The sequence below is a fragment of the Perca fluviatilis genome, chromosome 17 (genome assembly GCF_010015445.1).
Source record: "Perca fluviatilis chromosome 17, GENO_Pfluv_1.0, whole genome shotgun sequence".
Taxonomy (NCBI): Eukaryota; Metazoa; Chordata; class Actinopteri; order Perciformes; family Percidae; genus Perca; species Perca fluviatilis.
The window spans coordinates 3,931,722-3,957,756 of record NC_053128.1 but is presented as its reverse complement, the minus strand read 5'-3'; the positions used below and the strand labels follow the sequence as shown (position 1 = coordinate 3,957,756).

General features: G+C 40.7%; 1 protein-coding gene across 1 annotated transcript in view; it reads right to left on the bottom strand.

The window, feature by feature from the left end:
• lmo4a (LIM domain only 4a) overlaps positions 1–19,989 on the bottom strand; it is a 37,296-nt gene extending 17,307 nt beyond the window's left edge. Inside the window, exons 1-2 of the mRNA XM_039780689.1 lie at positions 19,617–19,989; positions 4,322–4,569 (exon numbers count right to left, since the gene is read on the bottom strand). Of these exons, the coding sequence (XP_039636623.1) occupies positions 4,322–4,563 (242 nt within the window). The 5' untranslated portion in view covers positions 4,564–4,569; positions 19,617–19,989. The remainder of the gene's footprint in view (positions 1–4,321; positions 4,570–19,616) is intronic.
• Positions 19,990–26,035: the final 6,046 nt, after the last annotated feature.

The following is a 26,035-nucleotide window of genomic DNA, read 5'->3' as shown; positions in this document are numbered from 1 at the left end:
CAACACCAAAACAGTTCGCTTTAGGATCCCAGCAAACCGTTTCCTGCTGGACAACGAAAACTAAACTTAGTGACGCATCTTGCACTTAAAAGTCAATCTTTGATTTTCTTTTCGGGTTTACCGATGTCGGCTGCAGGGAATAACAGCCTGTAAGCTGGTTTCCTGGTGGAATCAAGGAAGAAGAATGAAGAATTGGAGTAATCCGCTCCCGAAAAAAACGGGTGACTAAGAAAGACAGACTTTTTTACTTGTTGCCAAGGGCTGGCAAGCTACGAGACATTATGTGGACAGACACTGGTGAGTGGCCGCCGCCCATCTTGGTTTGAAAGTGCGGGCATCCAGGCAGTCTGGCGGTGAGTTTGTGGCGCTGGGCATGTGTGATTAAAGGCAGCGATTACTACAAGCTGATGTACATGATCGGAGTAAGGTAAACAGGGTGAATGCCGATGCTAGCCTGGCTCCGCCCTCCTACGTACTTCTGCTCAATTTTCATTTTCCTTCAGTACTCCGGCCAAATCTTTACCGGTCCAATCAGCGAACAGAGGGAGTGGCTGATAACGATGACGTTGAGGTTGTGTGCTAGTTTGAGTTGTAGTTCCGAAATGGCGGCGGAGAAAAATGCGAGCGAAGCCATTCGGTCCGTTGTGGCAACGCTGTCGAATATCCAGAAGTTAAAGCCCGAGCAAGAACAATCTTTGCTGAGTTGTGTTGGTGGCCATGATGTTGTGGCCCTCCTCCCCACGGGGTTCGGGAATAGTTTAAACTTCAACAGAGTACTTCAATGAAGTTAACACTTGTCAATGGAGAGAGGCCAGACTCTCTATACAAATGAAATGGACCAGAGTCTGGTAGGACCAGGCTATGCCGATCCCTGATCAGTTAAAAAATGCCAAAATTGGCTCCAATCCGATACTGTGATCGGGAGATCCCTAGTTATAACAGTATTAGAAATTGTTGGCAGTATTGTTACCATCAGTATGTTTCAACACATTTATATAGTAAAACCAGCATACCAGCAAATCTCTAGTGTATACTAGCAGAAACAAAATGGTAGCATTCCTTCTTCTGCTTCACGGACAACAAGGTACAGTAGTATAGTCACAGTTTCTGAAACTATACTGATAAAAAATTTGCTGTAGGTGTATTCAATGCTTGTAAAACACATAAATCCAGAAAAGAACTCGGAATCGGAAATGTGTCTGCTGAAGAACAGACTGGTTGACTGCTTTTTGAACGCAGACATAAAGGGTAAAGATAGCATCATTCGGTCACAGGCACACTGCCTAGACTGGCAGCTGATCATCTCCAACAGCAATGATGGAGCCCAGTAGTATCGCAGCCACATCCAGTAGACATTTGGGACACAACCACTTTTTGAGTTTGCTAAGAATTCCCATGGGGCCCTTCAGAGCCGGATTTTTTTGCCATGTAAGACGGCCCTGTACCTTTTTAGATGAGATTTAAAAAGCTCAACCTTGGGGTAGTCGCAAACCACAGCAACCCCCAACTTCTAATTTGGAGTAACGCCACCCTAATACCACATGAATATCAACCAGGAGCATTTTGATATGCACCTGAATAAACCTCTGTATTGCTGACCCATTTTACTGTGGACCAAATGTGTAACTGGAACTGTTGACTGTTGTGCAGTGAATCTTTTTGCAAATCTCAGTGTAGTAAGAACAGTAAGAACTTTATTTATTTCATGAGAGAGGCCCAAAAAAGCCACTGTATTTTTACTGGCCTGATACACAAAGTCTGCTGTGTCTCAGCAGGCCTGAGCTGCAGCTTTCAAACATCCAGCCCAGCAGTTGCCCCGGAGATGTGGGCACACATACAATCCCCATCTGTGCTACACCAATCTGCCTCATAGACACTAGTCTATATCCATGACGTTCCACTTCTGGGGTTGCTCTCGTTCTGCTGGAAATTCCACCGGGTGTCACTCTATTCGGATGTCCGTTTTCGGATGTCCCGTTACCTTCCACTTTCTTTGTGATGTAATTTTAAACTCCGGTGGATTTATGGGGACTATGGTTAACTGTTCCTCAGATCTCTGCAGGGTAAATCGAGACAGCAACTGTAGACTATCTGTCCAATCTGAGTTTTCTGTTGCACGACTAAAACAACCTTTGATCGTACACACATTCCACCAAAACAAGTTCCTTCGCGAGGCTATTTTTGCAGCAGCACCGGGGCTCCGCTTGGCGCTAAGCGCCGCCCAAGACAATTGTGATTGGTTCAAAGACATGCCAATAAACCAGAGCATGTTTTTCTCCCATCCCGGAATGCTGTGTGGACTCGCCAGACCTTCCTTCCCAGCGCTGTGGAGAAAGGTCTGGCAATGCGAGACTACATACTAACTGCCACACTGTCTACATCGAGCAAAACACAAGCACAAGCTTGCACACATATGTTTACTAGAGCTGCACAGATTAGTTTAGTTATTAGTTTTAAACTATTAAATTAATAGGCAACTACTTTATTTTGATCATCGATTAATCGGTTTGAGTCATTCTTCATGAAAATTAAAGTAAACATTCTCTGATTTGAGCTACTGTGAATATGTTCTAGTTTCTTCTCTCCTCTGTGACAGTAAACTAAATATCTTTGAGTTGTGGACAAACCAAGACATTTGAGGACGTCATCTTGGGCTTTTGGGAAACACTGATCATCATTTTACAGACAAAACAACTAATCGACTAATCGGTAAAATAATCAACAGATTAATCAACGATGGAAATGACTGTTAGTTGCAACCCTAATGTTTTCCATTATCATGTTTACTATAGCATTTTTACCCTGACCTTCATCATCTGCTTTTAATTTCAAAACCATTCTCTTATGATGACTAACTGTAATTTGTTGGTTCCCTCCCTCCCCTGCTGTGTTTATCTCTGTCACAGACAATAAACGTCACAGTGGTCTCAGTGGTAGAACGGCCGCCTGCCAATCGGAAGGTTGGTGGTTCGGCAAGACACTGAACCCCGAGTTGCCCGAGAGTAAATGTGTGTGAATGTTTATCTGATGAGCAGGTGGTACTTTGTAAAGCAGCCTCGGCCACAGTGTATGAATATGTGTGAATGGTTCCTGTACTTTGTAAAAGCGCTTTGAGTAGTCGTTAAGACTAGAAAAGCGCTATATAAATACAGCCCATTTACATTTGTTTTTTCATAAACTTCTATAGAGAGCCGAAGTCACGCCCTTCTACTTCCGTACCATGGGACCTATCTTTCGAAAAAAATATGAACGGGAGTGAATGGGGAAAGACAAATTATTTTTTGATCCCGTTTGAATTGAGCCATGATTTACACACATGATGTTCATCAGTTTAATAGATAATTTTGCAAGTCAAGAAAGTCTCCGTTTATTGTTAAAGTGTTGAAGTATAATTAATTAGAAATTAGAAAGACTACACACTTCAAAGTCGCATTGGATGACGTCTCGCCGAAGCTATGATGTCTGTGTGTATCGTACCGGGGAAGTAACGTTACTCTAATGAGAAGAGGATCACTGGATTAAACCCATAACGTAAGATAACGTTACATGTGTTGTAGAACAGAGCTAAGCTAGCTAGCTAGCGAGCAAGCCGAGCATCAAGCTAGGTGACTTAAATTGTGTGAGACGGGAGATGTAGTCCACTGAGCGGTTTCACACTAAACTAAGTGGTCGTATGACAAACCTACGGCTAACTGAGACTTTCTTCGGTTGAAAAATTATCTTTTAAATTGATGAATATCATATTTGTAAACCATGGATCAATTCAAACGGGATCAAAACATAATTTTTCTCTCCCCGTTCACTACTACATTTTTTCCGAATTAAGCTCCCATGAAGTCCACCGGAAGGAGAGGGAGTCTGTTTCTCTATAGAAACCCCCCTGCTGGAAATGAAATAGAATGCAGGTTTAAGGCACTTCCACATTAGCTTCACTTTTCAAAGCTTCGTACTTCAAACTAGTACTAATTTCTCATGCATGTATGCATTTTTCTCACTTTCGAAATTCAGAAAACGGGTGACTACACTTAGTTCAGACACGTAACGCTGTAAGGCTGAAACAATCAGTCATTATTCAGTTAGTCAATTGACAGAAAATGAATCATCAACTATTTTGATAATTGATTAATAATTGATGGTATTTTAACATTACATAGTTCCAGCTTCTCAATTGTACGGATAGGCAGCTTTTCTTATTATGTGACAGTAAACTGAATATTTTGTGTTCTGGATTGTTGAAGAACACCTTGGACTTTTTGGGTATGTCTTCCACTATGTTCTGACATTTTATAGACCACTGTCTACAAATATCATCAGGGCTCACCTGATGTAGTCGTTCTTGCAGAGGATCATGCCTCCTTTGCTGTAGCAGGTGCTACTGTACTCGCCCAGCTGAGCGTGGCAGCAGGAGCACTTGAGGCATCGTGTGTGCCAGTACCGCTCCATGGAGAAGAGCAGGAAGCGGTCTGCAATTCGACCTCCACATCCTGCGCACAACCTGCCCCCTGTCCCCCCGCCACCGCCCATCACTGCCACTGTGGGCGCCTCCACCCTGCTGTTCACCATAGCAACCTGAAGACAGGGCAAGAAGAAGAGAAGACAAACAGTTCAGTCAGGACAGTGGAACTATTCAATGGAAATAGTTAAATATAGCAGGTCCTTGATTGAGCAGCTCCAAATTGCTTACTTTTCTGAAATTAATGTCTCTATCCACAATCATCCTTATTTTTGAATGTATGAATATCAGTCTGCAACATTAGATTTTAAATACTGGTATCAGCCTCAAAAATCCAGTGTGTGTGTGTGTGTGTGTGTGTGTGTGTGTGTGTGTGTGTTGTGTGTGTGTGTGTGTGTGGTTGACGTTTTTGTTATTCCTCAAGTTCAAGTTCAAGTTCATTTATTTATATAGCACATTTAAACAGCCGCTAGACAGACCAAAGTGCTTTACAGAGCAAGCATAAAAAACGTAAAACCAGCAAGACAAAGCGAAAAACACAAAATAAAAACAACTATTCCTAAGGTTGTTAAATAGATCTTACATTTCTTTCACTCAGTACAAAAGTAAACTTAGTTACTTGGTAGTTAAGGCGGCCGCCTCAGCAACATGCGCCTGCCACCTTAACAACGTCGTAAAAAAAAATAAATGTATTTGAGCGATATTCGCCGTGTTACTCGGCGTCCTGTTTTCTCCCTTTCATTACAAACCACACAGTTGACAACCTGCAGGTGGAGGCATGGGGAGACAGGCTCGGACATACATTAATCAAGCGGTTTCAGGAAAGTGGCAGCATGTGTCCGACAATGCACAGACCATTAACCGGTACAAGCCTACAGCGGTCCGCGGAAAGTGTGTCAGAGCCTCCCGGACGGTGAACTGAGACTCCGTTACCTGCTTGTCGGTCAACGGTTATTGATCGGTTATTTAATTTCATTGTGCTTTCTTTTGGAAGGCTGGCTGCCAAAAATCGCCCCGTACTAGCTAATTAATTAGCCTGAGTTAAACGCTAGCTATCGGTAAACAGAAGTGACGTGGTGACTGGCGTCTGGTATGTGCGCTAGTGTTTGTGCGTGTGTTTGCGTGTCGGCCCGCCCCCCGCGAAGCTCCGACATGCAGACAGCAGAGGAACAGAAGAAAGTAGCTGCACCTTCGCCCACATGAAGACTGAAAAACAGAACTATTTTGGTACAAACATTTACTCGCCATGTGGCAGATAGCCACATAGATATAGAAGGATATAATTTATTATTTATTATTATATATTATTATTAAAATTTCATATTTAGTGTTTAATAAGTAATTGTTAAATGTACTTAAATGTACCCTCCCCACACACACACACACACACACTTTTTTGGGCCAGCAAATACCTCTTATTTTAACTTGATAATATATCTTGATAAGGAGGAGGCTCTTTGAAGCTGTGCAGCATGGCTCCTCTATGACAGAATGCAGAAGCCTACCCTTTTTGGAAATGTAGTTCATTTGACTCAGCTGCTAATTTTTTCCTTATCTCTTTCAAACGTCATGGAAACAGAAACCAAAGTTATCGTAAAACAGTTTCAAAATGAAATGGTTATAAGCAAAGTATAGCTATAGCTGTTGGTGGAAAGAGTGTTACACATATGCCATCAGGCAACATTTACTGTATTTCTCCTTTCTTCACTTTTCCATTACAAAACTGAACTGATTTCATGCACAGCTGGGAATAATATTGCTTTTGAATCACACTGAGTACAACCATAGCAGTGTGTGCTACTCAGCAATGAGTCAGCAGCACTGCCTCTTCAGCCGCTTCCGTGATTTATAATTAGCGCCAACAACAACATAAAATAATTGCAGGGCTAGATTTCATTTTCCAAATGAGCAACAGCAGCACAATTTGTCCTCCAGAGCGTCTAATTTCAGCAAGGGCATGTTTAGCTTTACGACTAGCCTTCCCACAAGATTATTTGCGATTGCAGCAGCTGGTCCTCTGCAGTGAAGCAGGCTGCCCTCAATACCCTCATTTTCTAGAGTAGACACCTGGCTCCAATCAGCCCCAGGAACACCATGTTAGGGCAGCATTAAAACCCCAAACAGCCTCATGCACCAGGAACCAAACCTTCATAATAGTGCAGGCTTATTCAATGAATTGAAAAGGGAACTAATTCACAAATTTAACTTCCAAATTAAACCACTTGAATCCTGGTGTTCCCAAAATAGCATTACATTCTTGTTTTAGAGGCTGAAATAACTTTAAGGTGTTTCCAATTGTGTGCCCCTTTTCAACTTTCACAGTGCAACAGCTCAAACCGTGAGCAAAACTTAAACTAACTTTAACAAACCGTGAAATCAGCATCTCTCTTACAAGGTTTCTGCAACTTTCAAAATGTCAAATTCAAGACCTTTTAAGACCTTTATGAATGAATAAATATGGTGGATAAAATCAGAATTAATTTTTTTTCCAATCATCAATGTCATTTTATAGCACAGAGACAGACTCAGAGGCCTACAGCTCCTCCCCCACGCGCAGCGTGCATGTCAATATGGTTTTAAGGTTAAGTTGTTAATACAATATTTCAGCTTTGGTTAACGTTAATCAGGTATTTTGACCATACATTTTATTTGACAAAGCAACCAGATTTAGTTGTCAAAGCACAGCTACACTTAATCTGTACCATCTTCTAGTCTAGTTTGTTTAATATATAAATAGTTATTTCTTTCTAAATGATCTTGTTATGTAGTCATTTCTTTTCAAAAGGCTGAAAATAGTTCATAAACCTTTGTTTGACTAGTTTGTTACTGAATACGCCACCCACCTCCACAAGTAAATTCTCAACCTGTTGGAAACACTGTATACAGAACCAAAGAGTCTCCTGAATAATTCATTCATACTATAGGCTTATAATATTTTATAACTTATTGTATAAATATTCTAAATGTTTCAACTTTATTTCTCAGAAACCAGTTTGTATGTGAAGCTGCGCTAAACACTACACTTCCCATGAGCCTCCATGGAACATAGCTCAACAGTATGTCATGTGGTTTACATATGTCTGGATCTAATATTTCTGTCTTTAGCGGCCTTTAACGAATAGCATTTCCCATCAGCCTTAGACAGATGCATGGAGTTACAGAAGCTCGTGGAACGTCATCGCTTCAGCTCACTCCAGCCAGAGCTGTGACATCAGAATACAAGCATATTCAGAGCACTGTTACAATCAAGAGCAAATCACTACATCATCGTTGTTCAACTAGATTTATACTGAGAACACAGGATGTCTTAGGTCACCCTCAATGAACTTGTTTTTTCCCCCCATCTATTTCCTGTCTTCAGTGCCAGATTCCTTTGGGCGGCACATCACGAGCCATGAAATCAATTAGCAGGCAGAGTCTGCACAATCCAAAAGCTTCCACCCCAGTGAAATACAGTGAGAGCAATTTTAGATGGATCCAACAGCTCATCCAACAACGTGAAAACATATTTTACCTTGCAGTTTGTCTCTCCTTTTGTCCTTCACTTGCAGCTGGTTGCTAAAAGCAGTCTGGGTGTCCCATGCTCAGACACAGCTAATGAAGCGTTAAAGGGAAATTTTAGCCATTTTCAACCTCATCTCTATACCGGTAAAAAAAAGTTTTTTAAAGATATTTTTGGGGCTTTTTCCTATATTTAGAACAGCTAAAGAGAGACAGGAAATCCGGGAGAGAGAGGGGGGATGACATGCAGCAAAGGGCCTCAGGTCGGATTCGAACCCGGGCCACAAGTACTGTAGCTACATGATACAGAGAAGCCAGAGAAGTTGTTAAAATGTTGTTCATTTCGCCCCATTTTCGGGTCACATTACTGCTGGAACATGTCCAGTTGTATTTGGTAGTAGTATTAGTATTGTAGTAGTATTTGGTTTTAAAGCCTTTATCTGCAATTTTTTTGATGGTAGAAAGTTCTGCTAACTGTCCACTGCTAACTATAGTAATGTTAGATGCATGCTAACTGCAGGGAAACCTGCAATCTTGGCTGCCAATATCGTTAAATTCTCCCCAATTTTGAGTCACATTACTGCTGAAACATATCCAGCTAGGTAGTATTTGGTTTAAAAAACCTTTACCTGCGATTTTTGACGGTAGAAAGTTCTGCTATATTCTCTAACTGTCCACTGCTAACTATAGTAGCTGCATGCTAACGGCAGAGGATTTCTATATAATAAGGGGAGAAATTCCACTCTCCTGATACGTCCAACTTCTGAATTGGTTGCAGTCCACTCTGGTTCCATATGAGGGCGCTCACAGGCAAGTGCAGAATGAATGCAGGTCTATGGAGATACCTACCCCTCAAAATCCACTTTTCTCAGGATATAATTTTTTGTCTAGTAATTTGAATGTTGCATTCGAAAGGGGAGGCTAAGAAAATACACACTGCTGGGTGTTAGATTTTTTTAAAGTCGCCTTTTTGTTCTAAAAAGCCTTTTAAAATGTCAATGACTTTACGGCAAGCTCTGAGTCACTTCCTTTTTTCTCTCGAGGCATCGACAACACAGCTGACAGGTTAGGCTTGCCCTGTCAATTAGGGTTGTGTTAGATTGAAGAAATTCTTAGTCGACTAACACTCATTCAATTGTATCGACTAATCGATTAGTTGATTTAATCGACAGATCTATAAATCTGAGTTTCTCCGCAAAGAGTCATGCAAAAGCACCACTTTAATTCTTGTGTTTTACCAGAGATGTGCTTGTACGTTTCTTGGAAATAAGTCATTCAGCATGAAAAAAGCATAAAATATGACTAATCGACTAAAGAAATCTAAGTTGACTAAGACCAAAAAAACCGAATAGTCGACTAATCGGCTAAGAGGGAGCAGCCCTACTGTCAATACGCGTGCTAGAAAGAGCTTTGCTAATGTTTTTAAAGACCACGCCGAAAAATTCACTCTGACATTCTGGTTCCGCTTCGGATGCCATGAAGTGGGATCTCTGGTTGTAATTAGTCCTTCACAGACCAATCAGCATTCATTAGCAGAACGCTAGCATCTTATGGGCAACAACGACTCAACCTGTAAGTAATCAAAAGGACATGAGTACTCGTTCATTCAACGTTCGACCTATAAGCCATGTTGAACTTGCAAAAACTACAATCAAATCTGAGGTTTCTCAACGGCAATCAGGTGAAAGAGACAAATTTAGCCGTCTAGCTCCATAGTCCCAATATATTTTGCACTCGCCTGCAATCACCCCCAGTGGAACTCTGGTGGAACTGCAACCAAATTTGGTATAATGGGGCTAAATAGGGAGTGAACAGGCTCTCCGTAGACGGGCTCTGCCAACAGCAAGAAAATATGTAATCTTGGCTGCCAATGTTGTTAATTTCTCCCCAATTAAGGGTCACATTAATTCTGAAACGTGTCCTTTTATTGGTGTTTTTTATGGTACAAAGTCTGGCTGTATACTCCGTTGAAGCCACTGTCAGTACCCGATCCGTTCCACCTGCACAATCCGTTCTGCGCATGTGCAAGATGACACGTATGCCATGACGTAGGCGCAGATGATAATGCTGCGTTCATGCCACCTCGAAATAACAGGCACCGCCCCACTGGTTACGTTGTTTCTGCAGCTAGATTCAGTCTAAAATTACGTTAAGTCAAACTTAATGGGAAAAGCAGGCTACAGCTAAATTAAGACATTACAGTAATAACAATAAAGACAAGTATTGAGTGATTGTATTTTAAATGAGCACAAGTAAAGTAGAACTGACGTAACAGCTGTTATATATGTTAACGTTTATTTTCAAGTTTTATTTTGAGGGTCTTTTAAAGTTTACATGCTGTCTCAGCTAGCGGTTAGCCGAATTAGCTGTTAGCTAAACTAACGTTAGCTTAACTGTGGAGGCTAACGGCAGACCGCTGCAATCAGCTAGCGGTTAGCCAAATTAACCATTAGCTAAACTAACGTTAGCTTCCCGGTGGAGGCTAACGGCAGACCGCTATAATCACCTAGCGGTCTGCCGAATTAACCGTTAGCTACCACTATAATCACCTAGCGGTCCGCCGAATTAGCTATTAGCTAACTAACGTTAGCTGGAGGCTAGCGTGTGAACATCTTGCGCATGCGCAGAACGGATCGTGCAGGTGGAAGTGGTGCCGTTATTCCAAGGTGGTGGTGGAATGAATGCAGCATTATCATCTGCGCCTACGTCATGGCATACGTGTCATCTTGCACATGCGCAGAACGGATTGTGCAGGTGGAACGGATTGGGTACTGACAGCCACCGGCTGTACGGAGACAGCAACAACAGGAACGCTTACAGAAAGCTGACCAATCAGAGCAGACTGGGCTTTTTCGGTAGGGGGGCTTAAAGAGACAGGCGCTCCAACAGAGCGTCTCATACAGAGGGTGAATACAGGTGCAGCAGCCATGGGCAGCATGAGAAAAATAAAGTGTTTTTGGAACATTAAAGCATGTAAACATGTTCTAGTAAAAAAACAAAATACAAGTATGAACCTGAAAATGCTATATAATATGGCGTTTTAAGCTGCTTTTTAAAAGAGTCCACGGATTCCAACAACCTTAAGCTTAATATAGCACACACTGGGGGAATTAAATTTCTTCAATAGACCACATATGTATACCATCAGTACTGATTGGACATCCCCATTAAAGTTAGCGAATTTGCCCTTTAAGGGGAAGATACAGCAGTCAAGGTTCAGCCAAAGAGGATAAGAGGCCTTGATTAATGAATCCTTAAATCCTAAACACAGCATGTACGCTAACAGTGAAACCTCAAACATTTCCTTAATCTTAGAACAAGTTAAATATTCTTGGACACGTGTGAAACTAATTGCAGAGGAGCAGCCAATGTAATCATCATGCAAACACCTGTGTTAATTCAAGACGTTTCAAGACATCTGCCAAATGGCTCTCTGATACAATTCTTATCCCATTAAAATGCAAATCCTGCATTTAATCATCTTCTGCAATGCAAAGCCTTGATTTGTCACCGGTCTCAGGGAGCGGAAGCAGTGATATTGATATTTCCGCAAATCAGAATGAGCTTTAATGGCCAAGTATGTTTGCACACATAGAAGGAATTTGACTCTGAGTTTCTGTTGCTTTTAATCAATCAAACATACCCAGAAATAGACTAAATACTAAAATTAGCTAAAACACGTTCAACTTAACAAATTAAATAATATGCACAGACAATAAGGTTTAAAGTTGTTTTGTATGTAAGTTTGTTAATTTTTTCCCTTATATTTCGTTTGACTATTGATGACATTTCCACTGCTTAACATGGTCTGTCATGTGACTTTACCTGTTGACACCAAGCGTGTGACTTTTTACCTATGCATATTGGCCATGTGATCACTTGCCAATAAGCTATAAGAGACTGATGAATGCCTTAAAGGGTAACTACCATTTTTTCAACCCTATTTCCCTATGTTTTTGTGTCTAAGTGACTGATGGGAACACCAATCTTTGACATTGGTCCAGTATTAAGAGAGATCGCTGCAGTCGGCAGTGGCCAAACAAGCTACAATGTAAGTTAATAGGGCAATTGTCCACCTTGTATTTACCGTTACAAAAGTGCTCAGATTGATATTCTAAGTGTCTGACAACATTATCGAAAGGATCCCTTCAGAGATGGTCCTTTTAAAACCTATTTAAGACCTTTCTGTTTAATCAGAAACAGCTCTGAAGTCGCTAGCGCTAAACCCACCAGACTCCATTTAAAAAAGCAATACTTTTAGCGTGTATAGAGCCAACATATTTTCAATGTCACGCATTTTTTACGCTACAACATTTTTTCTCACATACAGCAAACATCTCCTCACTATGCCTAGCTGCCTGTCCCCTCTGTAGACAGCCCAGGCTCCACAAACCGCAACAAAAACACACTGGCCAACCTGCACCACGAAACCTACACAGTGTTCCAGCGTTCCAGCCAATAACTGACAAGAGGGATTTGGGGGTGGGGGTTTAGTGCACGGGAATGGAGGGAGAGAGGCCGGGATTAGGAGGAGGGAGGGGCGAGCTAGCTTTGTTTTGTTTGAAAATACTTTGAACGTCAACAAGAAGTGCCGTCACCCAACATCGCTTAGAGCACCTTTTAATATATACAATTTCATTCAGTTAGGATCTAATACATGTTTATGTGACTTACTGTATAAACTGGCGATGCTGACGAAAACTGTCTGTCTTGACTGCAGCTTTTTGCCACTCCCCTGAGATACACATATCCAAAAAGTTGACATATTCTTTTTTTTAAGATAATGTTTTGGGCATTTTAGGCCTTTATTAGACAGCACAGCTTGAGACGTGAAACGTGATGTGAAACTCATAGTTTCCTCTAAGCGAAATGCTTTCAGTGAATTTAAGCTGGGCTTTTATTGTGAAGGGTAGACATGAAAAAGCCTGCGTTATAGTTAAACCTTTTCTTCTCAACCTTCTTTCAACACAACAGTTGCGATGTTCAGCTATCCGCTCGTGCTCCAGGAAAGTGAAGAAAAGTTTGCTTGGTATATCTAAGTTGACATATTCTGTTTTTTTTAAGATTATTTTTGGGCCATTTTAGGCCTTTATTAGACAGGACAGCTTGAGACGCGAAACGTGACGTGAAACCCATTGTTCGGTCTTCATTAGACACTTGAACCCTCCCCGCCCAAAACAAAGGCTAGCAAACAAGCAACTACTTGTGTTCTGCCCTGGTAATAAACTGACTGATGAAACAGGAGCCAATTAAACACAATTCTACTGCATTCTGGACACACCGATGAATTGCATGCAGTTTCAGGTTGACAGAGCCAATAATGGCTCATTTTCCCCAAACTGAATGCAATTGACTGATGCCTCTCACACAGGAATAACTATTGTATTGTAATGTACTCCTGGACTCTATGACAGTACTATCACAATTAGTATAAAAAGACATGAGTGTAAGGGTATATGGCATGCTATCTGTTTCCATTAACATGCCTATTTTTGGACACAAGCTTGTTTGATTAGAGGTATTATGAGGCCATGGCATTGTGTGACACTCATCACTTTTTAGTCGCAGTGTAGTGTAGTCCTCCTTTGGCATGCTCTATCTAATCATTTATCACTTTGAGTATAGAATCTCTGATTCTTTAGGCATGCAGGGGTTTGTGTATCCAGGATGATGGCTGGTCAGTGTGTTGAAGCAGACCATGAGTTTTATACATGTATTAAAGGAATACTTCACCCTAAAAATGACATGTAGCAAAAGTGTTTTAATTAGTAAGGTTTTAGCAAAAATGCATGCGTTTATGGGAAGTACTGAGCATAGGACTGGATGAACTTGAATTATACTGCACGGCTTGTTTGAGATTTTGTAAACTGATGTTCAATTCCAGTTAAGTTGGGACGTTGTGTAAAGGCGCTGACACACCAAGCCGATTATCGGCCGACGGACAGTCTGGCTCGTTCAGTGACTCGAGTCTGTTCGGTGTGTTCCGTGCCGTCGTCAGTCAGAGGAGGAGGAGCCGTCGGCTTTAATTTGGGCCGATTTGACTTGTTGAATCTTATTGGGGGAGTGCTATTGACGAGCGGGATGAGCGTGACTAACGCCTCTCCAAATCTGACAAAAATCTTTCAAACTGACCTTTGTCGATCAAAAAAAACAGACAGATTCTGCAACTGTATGGTCTATTTCTCTCTTAAAATATTTTCAGAAACACGTTTCGGTGAACTATTTTCGTAAAATACGAGATCATTATGGTCGTGACGCTTTCGTCATTTCCGGTTTAAATTTTTTGGCCGACAGTACAGATAAGCGCTGTTATGGAGACGTATTACGTCTGGGAGGCACTTTTTGGACCTCGGGGAGCCGAATGATCAGTCGGACTGCCTTTTCTGCCAACGGTCGGCCGTCAGGTTGGTGTGTCAGAGCCTTAAGACGTAAATAAAAACAGAATACAATGATTTGCAAATCCTTTGCAACATATATTCAATTGCCTACACTGCAAAGACAAGATATTTAATGTTCAAACTGATAAACTTAGTTTTTTTGCAAATTTGATGCCTTCCAAAAAAGCTGGGAAGTTGTTTACCGTGTGTTACATCACCTTTCCTTTTAACACTCAATAAGCGTAAAAGATATTGCTTGGAGGGGCAGCATATGTTAATCCAAAGCCTGTATGTACCTTTCAGCATTAATGGTACCTTCACAGCCGTGCAAGTTACTAACACATCCCCATACCATCACAGATACTGGCTTTTGAACTTTGCGCTGATAACAATCTGGATGGTCCTTTTCCTCTTTGGCCTGGAGGACATGACGTCCAAAATTTCCAAAAACAATTTCAAATGTGGACTCGTCAGACCACAGCTCACTTTTCCACTTTGTGTCAGTCCATCTCAGATGAGTTCGGGCCCCGAGAAGCTGGCGGTGTTTCTGGGTGTTGTTGTTATATATCTTTCGCTTTGCATGGTAGAGTTTTAACTTGCACTTGTAGATGTAGCGACAAATTGTGTAAACTGACAATGGTTTTCCCGAAGTGTTCCTGAACCCACCTGGTTATATCCTTTAATAATGATGTCTGTTCCAAGGTCACAGGCATTAAAAGTTGGTTTTCGGCCTTGTCTCTTATGTGCAGAGATTTCTCCAGATTCCCTTGATCTTTTGATGATATTGTGTGTATGATGAGTGTAGATGATGAAATCTCTAAATTCTTTGCAATTGTACATTGAGAAACGTTATTAAACTATTGGACTATTTGCTCACGCAGTTGTTCACCAAGTGGTGAAACTTGCCCCATTCTTGCTTGTGAAGGACTGAGCCTTTTGGGGATGATCCTTTTATACTATACAAAATGAGTGAATATTTACAAAAAAATAATAAAGTTTATCAGTTTGAACATCAAATATCTTGTCTTTGTAATGCATTCAATTGAATATAGGTTGAAAAGGATTTGCAAATCATTGTATTCTGTTTTACTTAAGTTTTACACAACGTCCCAACTTCTGCTATTACTGGTTCTGAAATCGCGCCCCTCTATTACTTTAATGCATCAAGACTTTTCAATTTTTTTTGATTCTCCGTTCACTGTGGAGGCATGGGTTTCTCAACCAAAACAATGGATTGTAAACACAGACATTTGATGGCGTTGGGAACTTGCGTGGAATTATGGGAGTTTTCATTGCTAAACACTATCGTCGATTACAATGCATCTGTTCACGGACAAGTTCACCCATTCAAGTTCATTCACATTACGTTTAGTAACGTTTATTCATGTCATGCTAATACAATAGCTGCAGTTTCCCCAACATAATTACGTTTTTCTTGATTCAATCTGTATTGGTAGCTAGCTGCCCAGTTAGCTAGTGAGCCAGCAAGCTAACATTAGCGGCTAACGTTACTAGGTTTTAGCTGCTGGCTAATCATTAGCCAGCTAAAACCACACTATCAAAGTATATTTCACATGCCAAAGTCACCTTTTGGATTTTACCGGGCGGACGGGGTTTGTTGTAACGCTAGCTAGCTACTCAACGAGGCTGAGAGACGGGTGTGGGTGGGGATTGCAGGGGGAATCTCCAGGACGGCGAGGATGTTCGATTTCCGTCCTCAGCAGCAGAACATCTCCCAGCTGCCCGATCTCCCCCTTCACTTCCTGTAATCTTAACTATTCGTTTTGGTGCTTAACCCACCTTATGTTGGGTTAATTTAGCTAGCTGGCTAACTGTAAAGACAGCTAAACATGAAGGGGGGAGAAATTCGGCAGGGAGGAGATTTCCGGTACAAACACCGGTAACGCTAAAGGAGACGTAGCTAGCTAACATTATGGATGGCCGATGTTGTGACTAGGATGCCTGGGTCTGATAGTCTCTGTTTCCCGACAATTCATTGAACTGCCGTTAGCGTCGTAGGCACCCGGCACCGGCTGGGGCTAACGGTAACTAGCTATTGCTACATGTCCCGGCTGTGTTGTCAGCTATCCTCCCGAATGAAGTCTCTTTGTGCTGGGGGAGTGAGGCAGGCAGACCGGAGTGTGCTAGCTGGCTAAATTTGCATTAGATTAATTGTCTATTTATACAGCTAACGTTGACGTTACTAGTGAACTTATTTGTGGGTTAGCGCACTGCTGCTTTTATCCATGTTCAAAACAATCATACTACTAATAACTTTATGAGCGTGTTGAACGATGTTGTAACCCTATAATGTTATCCACCAAGCATTAGCTAGCATTAACGTTAGCTACATGTCAACCAGCACATACATTGTAGTAACATTAAGCTGGATTAATATTGATATGTATCAATATCAATAAATAAAGTTTCTGCTGTATTACTGTGTTGCAAAGTGGCATGTAATTAATCACAAAATGATGCCTTTTGGCAGAAAAAGCAGTGTTACCAGTGTTTTTTTCTGTGACATTGTAGGATTTACAATTACTCTCGAAACGTAGCATCTGGGTGCCCGTGTTTTGACGGAAGTTACGAGTAACTAGTGAAAGGTTTTATGATGCCACTGACGGGCGACTAAATGAAACGTGACGTGTCTGAAAATAAAATAACAGATTTCTCTGGGTATGCGATTTGATGGAAATATTTGGGATAGTGTAACTACACAACCCAAAAAAATATATAACATAGGGATGGTCGTTTTTAGACATTTTAATGCAGAAAAGTTACATTAAGCGACTTTGAGTTTGTGAAAAGCGCTATATAAATTCCATTTATTATTAAAAATGTATTATATTGTACCTTTAAGATTACGACTGAAAAGAGGGCCATTTAATGTATTAGTCAACAACATAACAATAATCAGCAACTATTTATTTGATAATAGCTCAATAGAATAGATAGAAGTTAATTATCAACCTAAAATGCCAAACATTCTCTGTTCCCAGTTACTCAAATGTGAGGATTTGCTGCTTCTCTCTGTTTTATATCCGTGTAAACTGAATATCTTTTGCATTGCATTTGCAGCAATATAAAGACTATATAATGATGAAATTGAGATGTGCATTCATTTTCAATAATTTCAGACTATCACTGGCAGGTGTCTTTAGGTGGACACAGAGATATATACAAAACGTACGCTTTAAAATTTGTTCAAAAGGCTCGACTCATCAGTCTTGTGAGCCATCACTGATCCACTTTGTTTTCCAGACAATTAGGCTGGAATTTAGGCAACCTAATTTACAGCCCAACTTTGTATAATGACACCACTTTATTGGGCCAGCCATTTTATCCAGAAGTTATTACCTCCTTTCTTTTTTGAAATACATACACTAATTAAATCATGATGATTCACCTAAATATTTTAGACGACTACTGTACATCACATCCATTTCCAGCAAAACAGACCGAAAGCAGAAAACCCTGGCTATGTACTTCTTCACAAACTAAAAGAATGTTGAGTGACTGACTTGTGATGTGCATTCTTTTTAGAAAACAATTTAGTCAATTGTTCAACTGTGGTTTTTGTTAAAGAAGGAAAAGAAAATCGCAATACTCAATACTATCGAATCGCAATGCTTCTAGAACCGTATGAAACATATGGGCCGAGCCCTACTAAGTGCACATGACTGAAGGCAGCAGAGACACCACAGCCTCCAGGACTATAGAGAGTGATGGTCAGACTGGCACTGCACTGAGGCACGTTCAGTTTCTGTCTCTTGAGAAAGACTTGCTGTTTCATTAATATGGTAGGCCTATACTCTTTTAATCAACACTACGGGCACGAGTTCCTGTGTTCTCAGTCAAATTATAAAGATGCCCTTTTAGTGCTGAAGACCCACGCAAAGCAAAGCAGGCTGCATGCACTGGAGCGAACATTATTCATATTTAAAATTAACAAGCTTGTAACTGGTAACATAATAACCATCACTAATAAATGGGGAATTGATAGTTAGTTAATAGTTATTTTACTGTTAACAAACAATTAAACAATGAACATTTGATTAGTTTAATGTAATATCAAATAATTAGTTTATATTTAGATACATTATTAATACTGTGTCAACGGTTAATAATTGTTTTATAAACCATCTATAAACATTATTTGGATGCTATTATCAAGTTGTAACTTATGTTTATAGTAGTTAATTAATGATTAATAATAAGTGGTTTATAAAGCATCAAGTAACATTACATTTGGTCCCATAAAATTAGTTTTTGGTGATCTATAAATGACCATTGATTACTTGTGCACTGATAATAGTTAGTCTAAATCATGTTTATAGATGCTTTACAAAAGTATTCATAACCCTTTCACAAGGTGCTATAATCATCAATTTCAACTTTATGGTAGCATCCAAATAATGTTTATTGGCGGTTTACAAGAGATTCCCTAGAGGTTCCCAAATTATTTTCTCAACAAGATATATAAAATGTTATGTTATGATGTGTGCAACAATAAACTGTTAAAATAACATACACTACTGGTAAAACAATTTGTGGTCACTTAGAAATTTCCATTCCACTCCATTATAGACAGAATTCCAGCTGAGATCAGTTGCATTGTTTTTTTTAACCAGGGCAGCAGTTTTCAGATTACATTATGTGCTTACATAACTGCAAAAGGGTTCGCCAATGTTTTCTCAGTTAGCCTTTTAAATTCAAATCAGATTAGTAAACAGAATGTGCCTTTGGAACATTGGATGAATGGTTGCTGATAATGGGCAATGTAGATATCGCATTAAAGATCAGCCACTTCTTTCTACAACAGTCGAGAACTCTTTTGCAATTATGTAAGCACATAATGTAATCTGAAAACTGCTGCCCTGATTAAACAAACGCAACTGATCTCAGCTGGGATTCTGTCTGTAATGGAGTGGAATGGAAATTTCTAAGTGACCCCAAACTTTTGACCGGTAGTGTACATGATAGCATTACTAATAACTGAACAGTATTCATTATCATGTGATTGTTTGTTAACAGTAAAACCACCATTAACTTAAGGGTTTTTTTTTATCTTTTATTATAAAGTGTTACCATTATTTCTACTGTCTAGGCTACCCTTTTGTGTTTCTAGATTGGTTGTAATACTATGAAAAGATAAGGCCGTCAGTTTCCGATGTGTAACGTTAGCTAAGATGTGCTTTTCCAAAAATATAAGAACTGGAAGAGGCTACAAGAAGCAAGTCGGTTTATTAATATGTGGGAAGTAAAGGCGCGCTGCAACTCACCTTATAACCGTGAACTGGGAACTCGTCGGGGGTGAAGAGTTAATGAAACAGCGGCGGCTGATAGCTTATTCTCTCGCCTTCAGCTCAAGTACAGGAAAGTCAGATGTTACAGAGAGAGCCGTGAACTTCTCAGATGCTACGGTACGTTCTCCACGCGCCGGTTGGTCTGTGTGGTGAAACCCCCGAGTAGCGTTAAGCTCCCCTTCTCTTCTCTATTCCCATTTAAAAAGCTTTCTGGCTGTGGCTGAGGACGGACACCGACAGCTCACTGACAGCCAATCCCATCTCTGACCGACCGGTCCCCGGTACAGCTGCTGTCTTTTGTCCCTGAAAAGAGCCGTGCTCCCGCGGACAGAGAACAGAAGTAAGTTCTCTCCAGTCATTTAAACGGATTTATAACTACTCCGTCTCTGACGTTGTAAAAGGGGGCGTGGCTTCTGCCTGCTGTCAGGATAATGGATGACTGCTGGGGAGACTTTTGCCTACTTTAGGATGTTCAAAATAAGTCACAACCAGTGGTGGAAGAAGTATTCAGATCCTTTACTAAGTAAAAGTACTAGTACCAACACCATCTGAAACTAAAATACTCTGTTACAAGTTGAAGTCCTGCATTGAAAATGTATTGTATATCGAAAATCATTAGGAAAATGTAGCCTACTTAAAGTATTAAAAGTAAATGTATACTCAACGCAGAAAAATCCTCACATTTTAGAAACTGTTCTGAGTTGTACTTGTATGCTTAAATCATTTTTGGTAGTTTAATTTATAATAAAACACACTTTATAAACTACATGTAATTTGTGTGCAAAAAATCTTAATTTGTAAAGTAACTGGTAACTAAAGCTGTCAGATAAATGAAGTGGAGTAAAAAGTAAAATCTTTTCCTCTGAAATTTTATGAAGTAGAAGTATAAAGTAGCATGAAAAGAAAGCCTCAAGTAAAGTATTAGTATATCTCAAATTTGTACTTAAGTACAGTACTTGAGTAAATGTACTTAGTTACATTCCACCACCGCTGGTCACAACTATCCCTGCAAGGACAGCAATGATTTGTTTCCTTGGGGCAGTGGTCTAGTCTAATGTATTGTAGTGGGTATACTGTACTGTATATAAATATATTGGCCTATATATATATGGGCCAGAATCTGCCTTTGGGGGAGGGGGCATATCATAGTGGGGGGGTCTGGGTGTCCTCCCCCAGGGTTATTTTGAGCGTCAAAGACTTCATTTCCTGCATTTGGATAACTTTTATTCATCAATTTATGGTGTAAATACCTTTTATTTATCCTATGCGAAGAAGAAAAACACAGATGACAATTCAAAATATGTCAAAAATATAATGGAAAGTATGTTGTTGCGTGTCATTGGGCATTTTTAAGAGGGTATATGGAAATCCTGGAGCTTTCTTAGTGGGTATACTGCTTATACATGCGTATCACATAGACTACACCACTGAAAATGATTATTTGTATATTAGTCTGGAATCTGGATCAACCGAATTATGCCAGGATAAGCCTGACAAGCGGGACATCTGGTGCAGTTTTGCCCCCTTCATTTCTGCTATCAAAATCCCTTCACTATGGGAAACGACAAGAGCTAATAATTGCAACTTTTGATGAAACTTTGAATCGTACAGCAGGCAGGCCTGCTTGGTTCTTTAAGGGAATGATATAAAGATTTAACAAAGAATATGTTTCCGGCGTTCCTCTCTAACTGGGACGTTCTGGGACTGATTGGTGGATTTGCTGTGGACGAAGTCCACACGGCGAACAGCAAATTCCGTTTAACCATGATTCCAGCTAATTTTGTTAGCTCACGTTACTGTATTGTGTGAACAGTTAACTTCATTTCATATTTTATGTGGTGCAAATGTTCCCCCAAAACAAGTTCCTTCCCAAGACTATTTTGCAGAGCAGGAGCTTAGCGCCGCCCAGGATGATTGTGATTGGTTACAGAAATGCAAACAAGCCAGAGCGTTTTTTTCTCCTATCCTAGAATGTATCTGTGGTGTAGCCAGACCTTATTTTACAGCGCTGTGGAGATAGGTCTGACAATGCGAGACTATTTTGTATCAATTACCAGGGAAGCGAAAAAAGAGAATTAAAACGACAACGAGACAGGCAAAGCAACAAGACCAACGTTAATTTGGAGTGGCTAGAACAGCTGCTTGTAAACAATGGAGAGAGCTAATTTCAGGTTCGGCCACCGTAGCAGTTAAAAAAGCGATCAGAGTGGGAGGGGCTAGAAAGTAACATTCAGTTGGTTGTCATATACAATTTCACCGCAAGATGGGAGAAATTCTTACACAATGTAGCTTTAAAGCTGCACTTTATTACATTAATAATGGATCAAATGAGTCATGTAAGAAGTGTCACTGGTAGTGACAAGCCTACAGAGAATTATCACCTGACTCCACAGTTCCCCTTAGATCTACATAACTTTTTCAGCATCTTTTAGTTGTTTTGGTTTCACGGCCCACAACTTTGCTGTTCTGGTTGACACTCACTGCTTGAAACATTGTTTCCAGCAGCAGAAAGCAGCTGTTTTCTGTGAGAAAGCTCAAAATACTCACTGTACACTACCTGCCCAGCACCAAACCAGCTCCCAGACAAAGTGAGCTGGTGAACATAGTGGAGCATTGCAGTTAAAGCTTTAGTGTGTAACTTTTTGATGTTAATGAACGTCCGTTACATTTAAGCCATTGCCAAATGAGTTGATACAAAGCTAATTAAGACTATCAGCTCCACACAACTCTCTCTGGATTTCTCGAAGCTTGAGTGAAGATAATTACCTCTTCTAATGAGTCCATCATGTTTTTTTAATCCTCCGTGTCCTCCTTGGCTACTAGCAACCGAGTGGAGGAGGGGGGGCGGTGCGTGATCACGGAAGGCTTGTATCATGTGGATGCGCTGACAGTTTTTGTTGTCATTACTTAGAATTTCTCAAGGGGGAGACAGAAACTACGCACTAGAGCTTTAAAAAGCCTTTTTTTCCCTCAGGAGTTGGTAAAGACCATCGAAGGAGAGTGAATGTTGGACTTCCATTCGTCAGGAGGTCAGAAACATGACTCCAAATAAATGATAATGTTGCTCTGTGTCTTCTGAATGCATAAACAAGCCCATTTTTGCTAACACATTGGCATTTTTAACAAGGTGATAATAAGTCGGTGTTGTGTTGATAGAAAAAGCTCAGATGGATGTATTAAAGCCCAAGTGGTGTATACTTTTTATGCTTTGTTGCCCCTGCTATGTCTCCTGAAGGCCCACTAAGTAAAATAGGATCACTGTACAGTTAGTGTTGAGTTTACCATGAGTCTAAATAGCAGTCAAATAATACTCTCCTGATGCCATGATATCAGATTAAAGTTAAAGTTTACTACAAATTATCTATTGATTAGCATAGATATGCACATCTTCTAAGGCACATGTGTCAAACTCAAGGCCTGCGGGCCAAATACGGCCCCTCACAAATTTTGATCCGGCCCGTATTAGAGTGCGGATCGGGCAGCATTTTTCTGGCCCGGCCCGCGTCCGACAGAGCAGTAACTGATCCGGAACCGAGCCTGACAGGCATTAAGATATTTATGTCCGAGCCTGACACAGTTAATTTTTTCTCATACTAATGAGACATGTAGGCTACGTTTGTTTGTGTGGAAAGCCCGCTTTTGTTAAGCAACTGTAGGAAGGCATTCGGAAATGTCAACAGATGAGCGCATCAGCGCACACGGGGCAACAAGCGCACGTTAACACACCTACAAAATAAGCTGTTTTAAATTTTAAATGTTCAATGTCTTATCGCGCTGATGTGACCAAGCCCCGACCCGAACCCGAACATAATTTCTAAATTTCTGTCTGAACCCTGGCCTGGCCCGTCGGGTCCCGTTGGGCTCAGGTCGGGTATCCATCCTCTAGCCCGTATATCAGTTTAAGTTCACAATGAATTTCGGTCCGCCTAGTTGTGCGCCAGACCAAAAAGACGGGAAACTTTAATTACACGACACTCCAAGCCAACTTTGAGACTCTGAAATTCCCCCAGAAGCAGAGAGTTTGCATATTCAGGCTGTGAACATTTTTTGTCTTTGTTTTGCTTGATTTGCTAAATGCTGTGATGACTAAGGAAGTTTCTTGCGGACTTTTTTTATGGTTTTATGTCGACCAAACTGTAAACGAGAAGACTATTTATTTAATTTATTAATCCCGCAAGGGGAAATTACTGTTTTCACTCTGTTGTTATTACACACAGCCCTGAATTATACACACATGCTCAGTACCTATACGTGCACTAATAGAAGATGTCAGAGTGAGGGGGCTGCCCATGGAAAGGCGCCCCAAGCAGTTAGGGGTTCAGTGTCTTGCTCAAGAGCACCTTGGCAGTGCCCACGTGACCTCTCCAGCTACCAGTCCACCACCATACTTTGGTCCGTATGGGGACTTGAACCAAAAACCCTCCAGTTCCCAACCCAAATCCCTACTGACTGAGCTACTGCCACCCCAATAAATTTTTCCGCTGTTTTTCCAGTTACTGTATATGAGACATCCAATTATACAGTCCAAAATATTTTACTTTTTTCATTTAAATAAAAGCATGTCAATAAACTTTACATGTCTGGCCCTTGATGTGATTCTAATATTCCAGTATGGCCCTTGTTGAAACTGAGTTTGACCCCCCCTGTTCTAAGGATATAGTGTTTTTAGGGTTGCAGTGCAGTGAGACTTGTTTGAACCAAAGGGGGGCTAAGGGGAAAACTGTTCTAACCACAATGTCAGTTCCCTGTCAGCGCCTTTAATTATGTGGTTATTTATAGTCCGCTCCGTGTGTCTCCTGTGGTCTAACTAAGCCTATGGCCTGAACCACAGTCCAACATTACACCTGCAGAGGTCTGTAATAAGCACAGCAGAGGTTTATTGTCTGGGATAGTGCTGCTCAGGCATCCAGACTGGCGATCTAAATAGTCTTATTAACCAGAATAGGCTTATATGTGAAGACGTTGGGGGAACCAATCTGTTTGGTTAACGAGCAGGAATAATAAAGCACAAGTGAAACTGGCTGTGTTATTTGCACCAACTGCAAATAGCTGAGGTGACTATAAAACATTATTATGTGATGTGGCTTAAAAACCACATCCAAACACATTTGCTTGTATTAGTTTACTTAGCTATAAAAGGGTGGAGGCTACTTCTATTTCCATTTCATTTGACATTTTGGAGCTCAGTCAGTAAGGACAAAAGAAAGATTGCAATCATTACCACATGCTGGCACATTGTAGGCCTACAGTATGTCTCATACCTTGCCCTCTGCGATTCCAAAAAATGTGCAGAGTGTGACCTCTGGTGGACAAACTGCTAACATGCAAGGTACATACAGAATCAGGCATATCAAATGAGATAAGATAATCCTTTGTATTTCCCCCCACCTGTGTGGGGGCTAGCTCTAACCCTAACCATGACCTCTTGGCCAAAAGGTTCCTTGGCTTTGCCATAACCCTAACCGTGTCCGACCTCAAACTGTCGTTATGACGAGTACTAGCCAATCACATCACAGCAAGGTGGTTGAGGAAAAAATAGTGCTACTGGGTGTTTTTCAATTTTATTTATAGTATCCAATCATAACAAGAGTTATCTCAAGACACTTTACAGAAAGAGTAGGTCTAGACCACACTCTATAATTTACAAAGACCCAACCATTCCCCCAAAAACAGTGGCGAGGAAAAACATCCTTTTAGGCAGAAACCTCGGACAGAACCAGGCTCTTGGTGGGCGGCCATTTGCTTGCCGTAAAGCAGTATCTCTGATCGTACGATGTGTATGACGTCACTGACATTTTAAAAGATTTTTTAGAACAAAAAAGCTACTTTAAAAAATTCTAACACCCAGCAGTGTGTATTTTCTTAGCCTCCCCTTTCGAATGCAACATTCAAACTACTAGACAAAAAATTATATCCTGAGAAAAGTGGATTTTGAGGGGTATAGCTCCACAGACCTCCATTCATTCTGCAGTTGCCTGTGAGCGCCATAATATGCCTCATATGGAACCAGAGTGGAACTGCAACCAGTTTAGAAGCCGGAAGTTTCCAGAGAGTGGAAGTTCTCCCCTTATTAGACATTCTCTGAGGTAACTGTGGGGTACCTGATTGCAGACACTCCCCAGTAGGGCCTACCAAATAATTGCATAGTCCTTTCCTGAAAGCTTCCTATAAATTCACATGTATACTAGAATCAATGGGAACCATTAAATAAAGGGTTACCTTTTATTTACAGAAAACATTAGGGACTACGCCATAGGCGTAATTTACGAGGGGGGGTTACAACCCCCCAATAATCAAAACTGAACCCAAAGTTAGGCCCTAGGCCTATGCTTATGCTCATGGTAATTCATGAAACTACCATAGACTGTTATTGTGATACTACACAATCCTGTAGA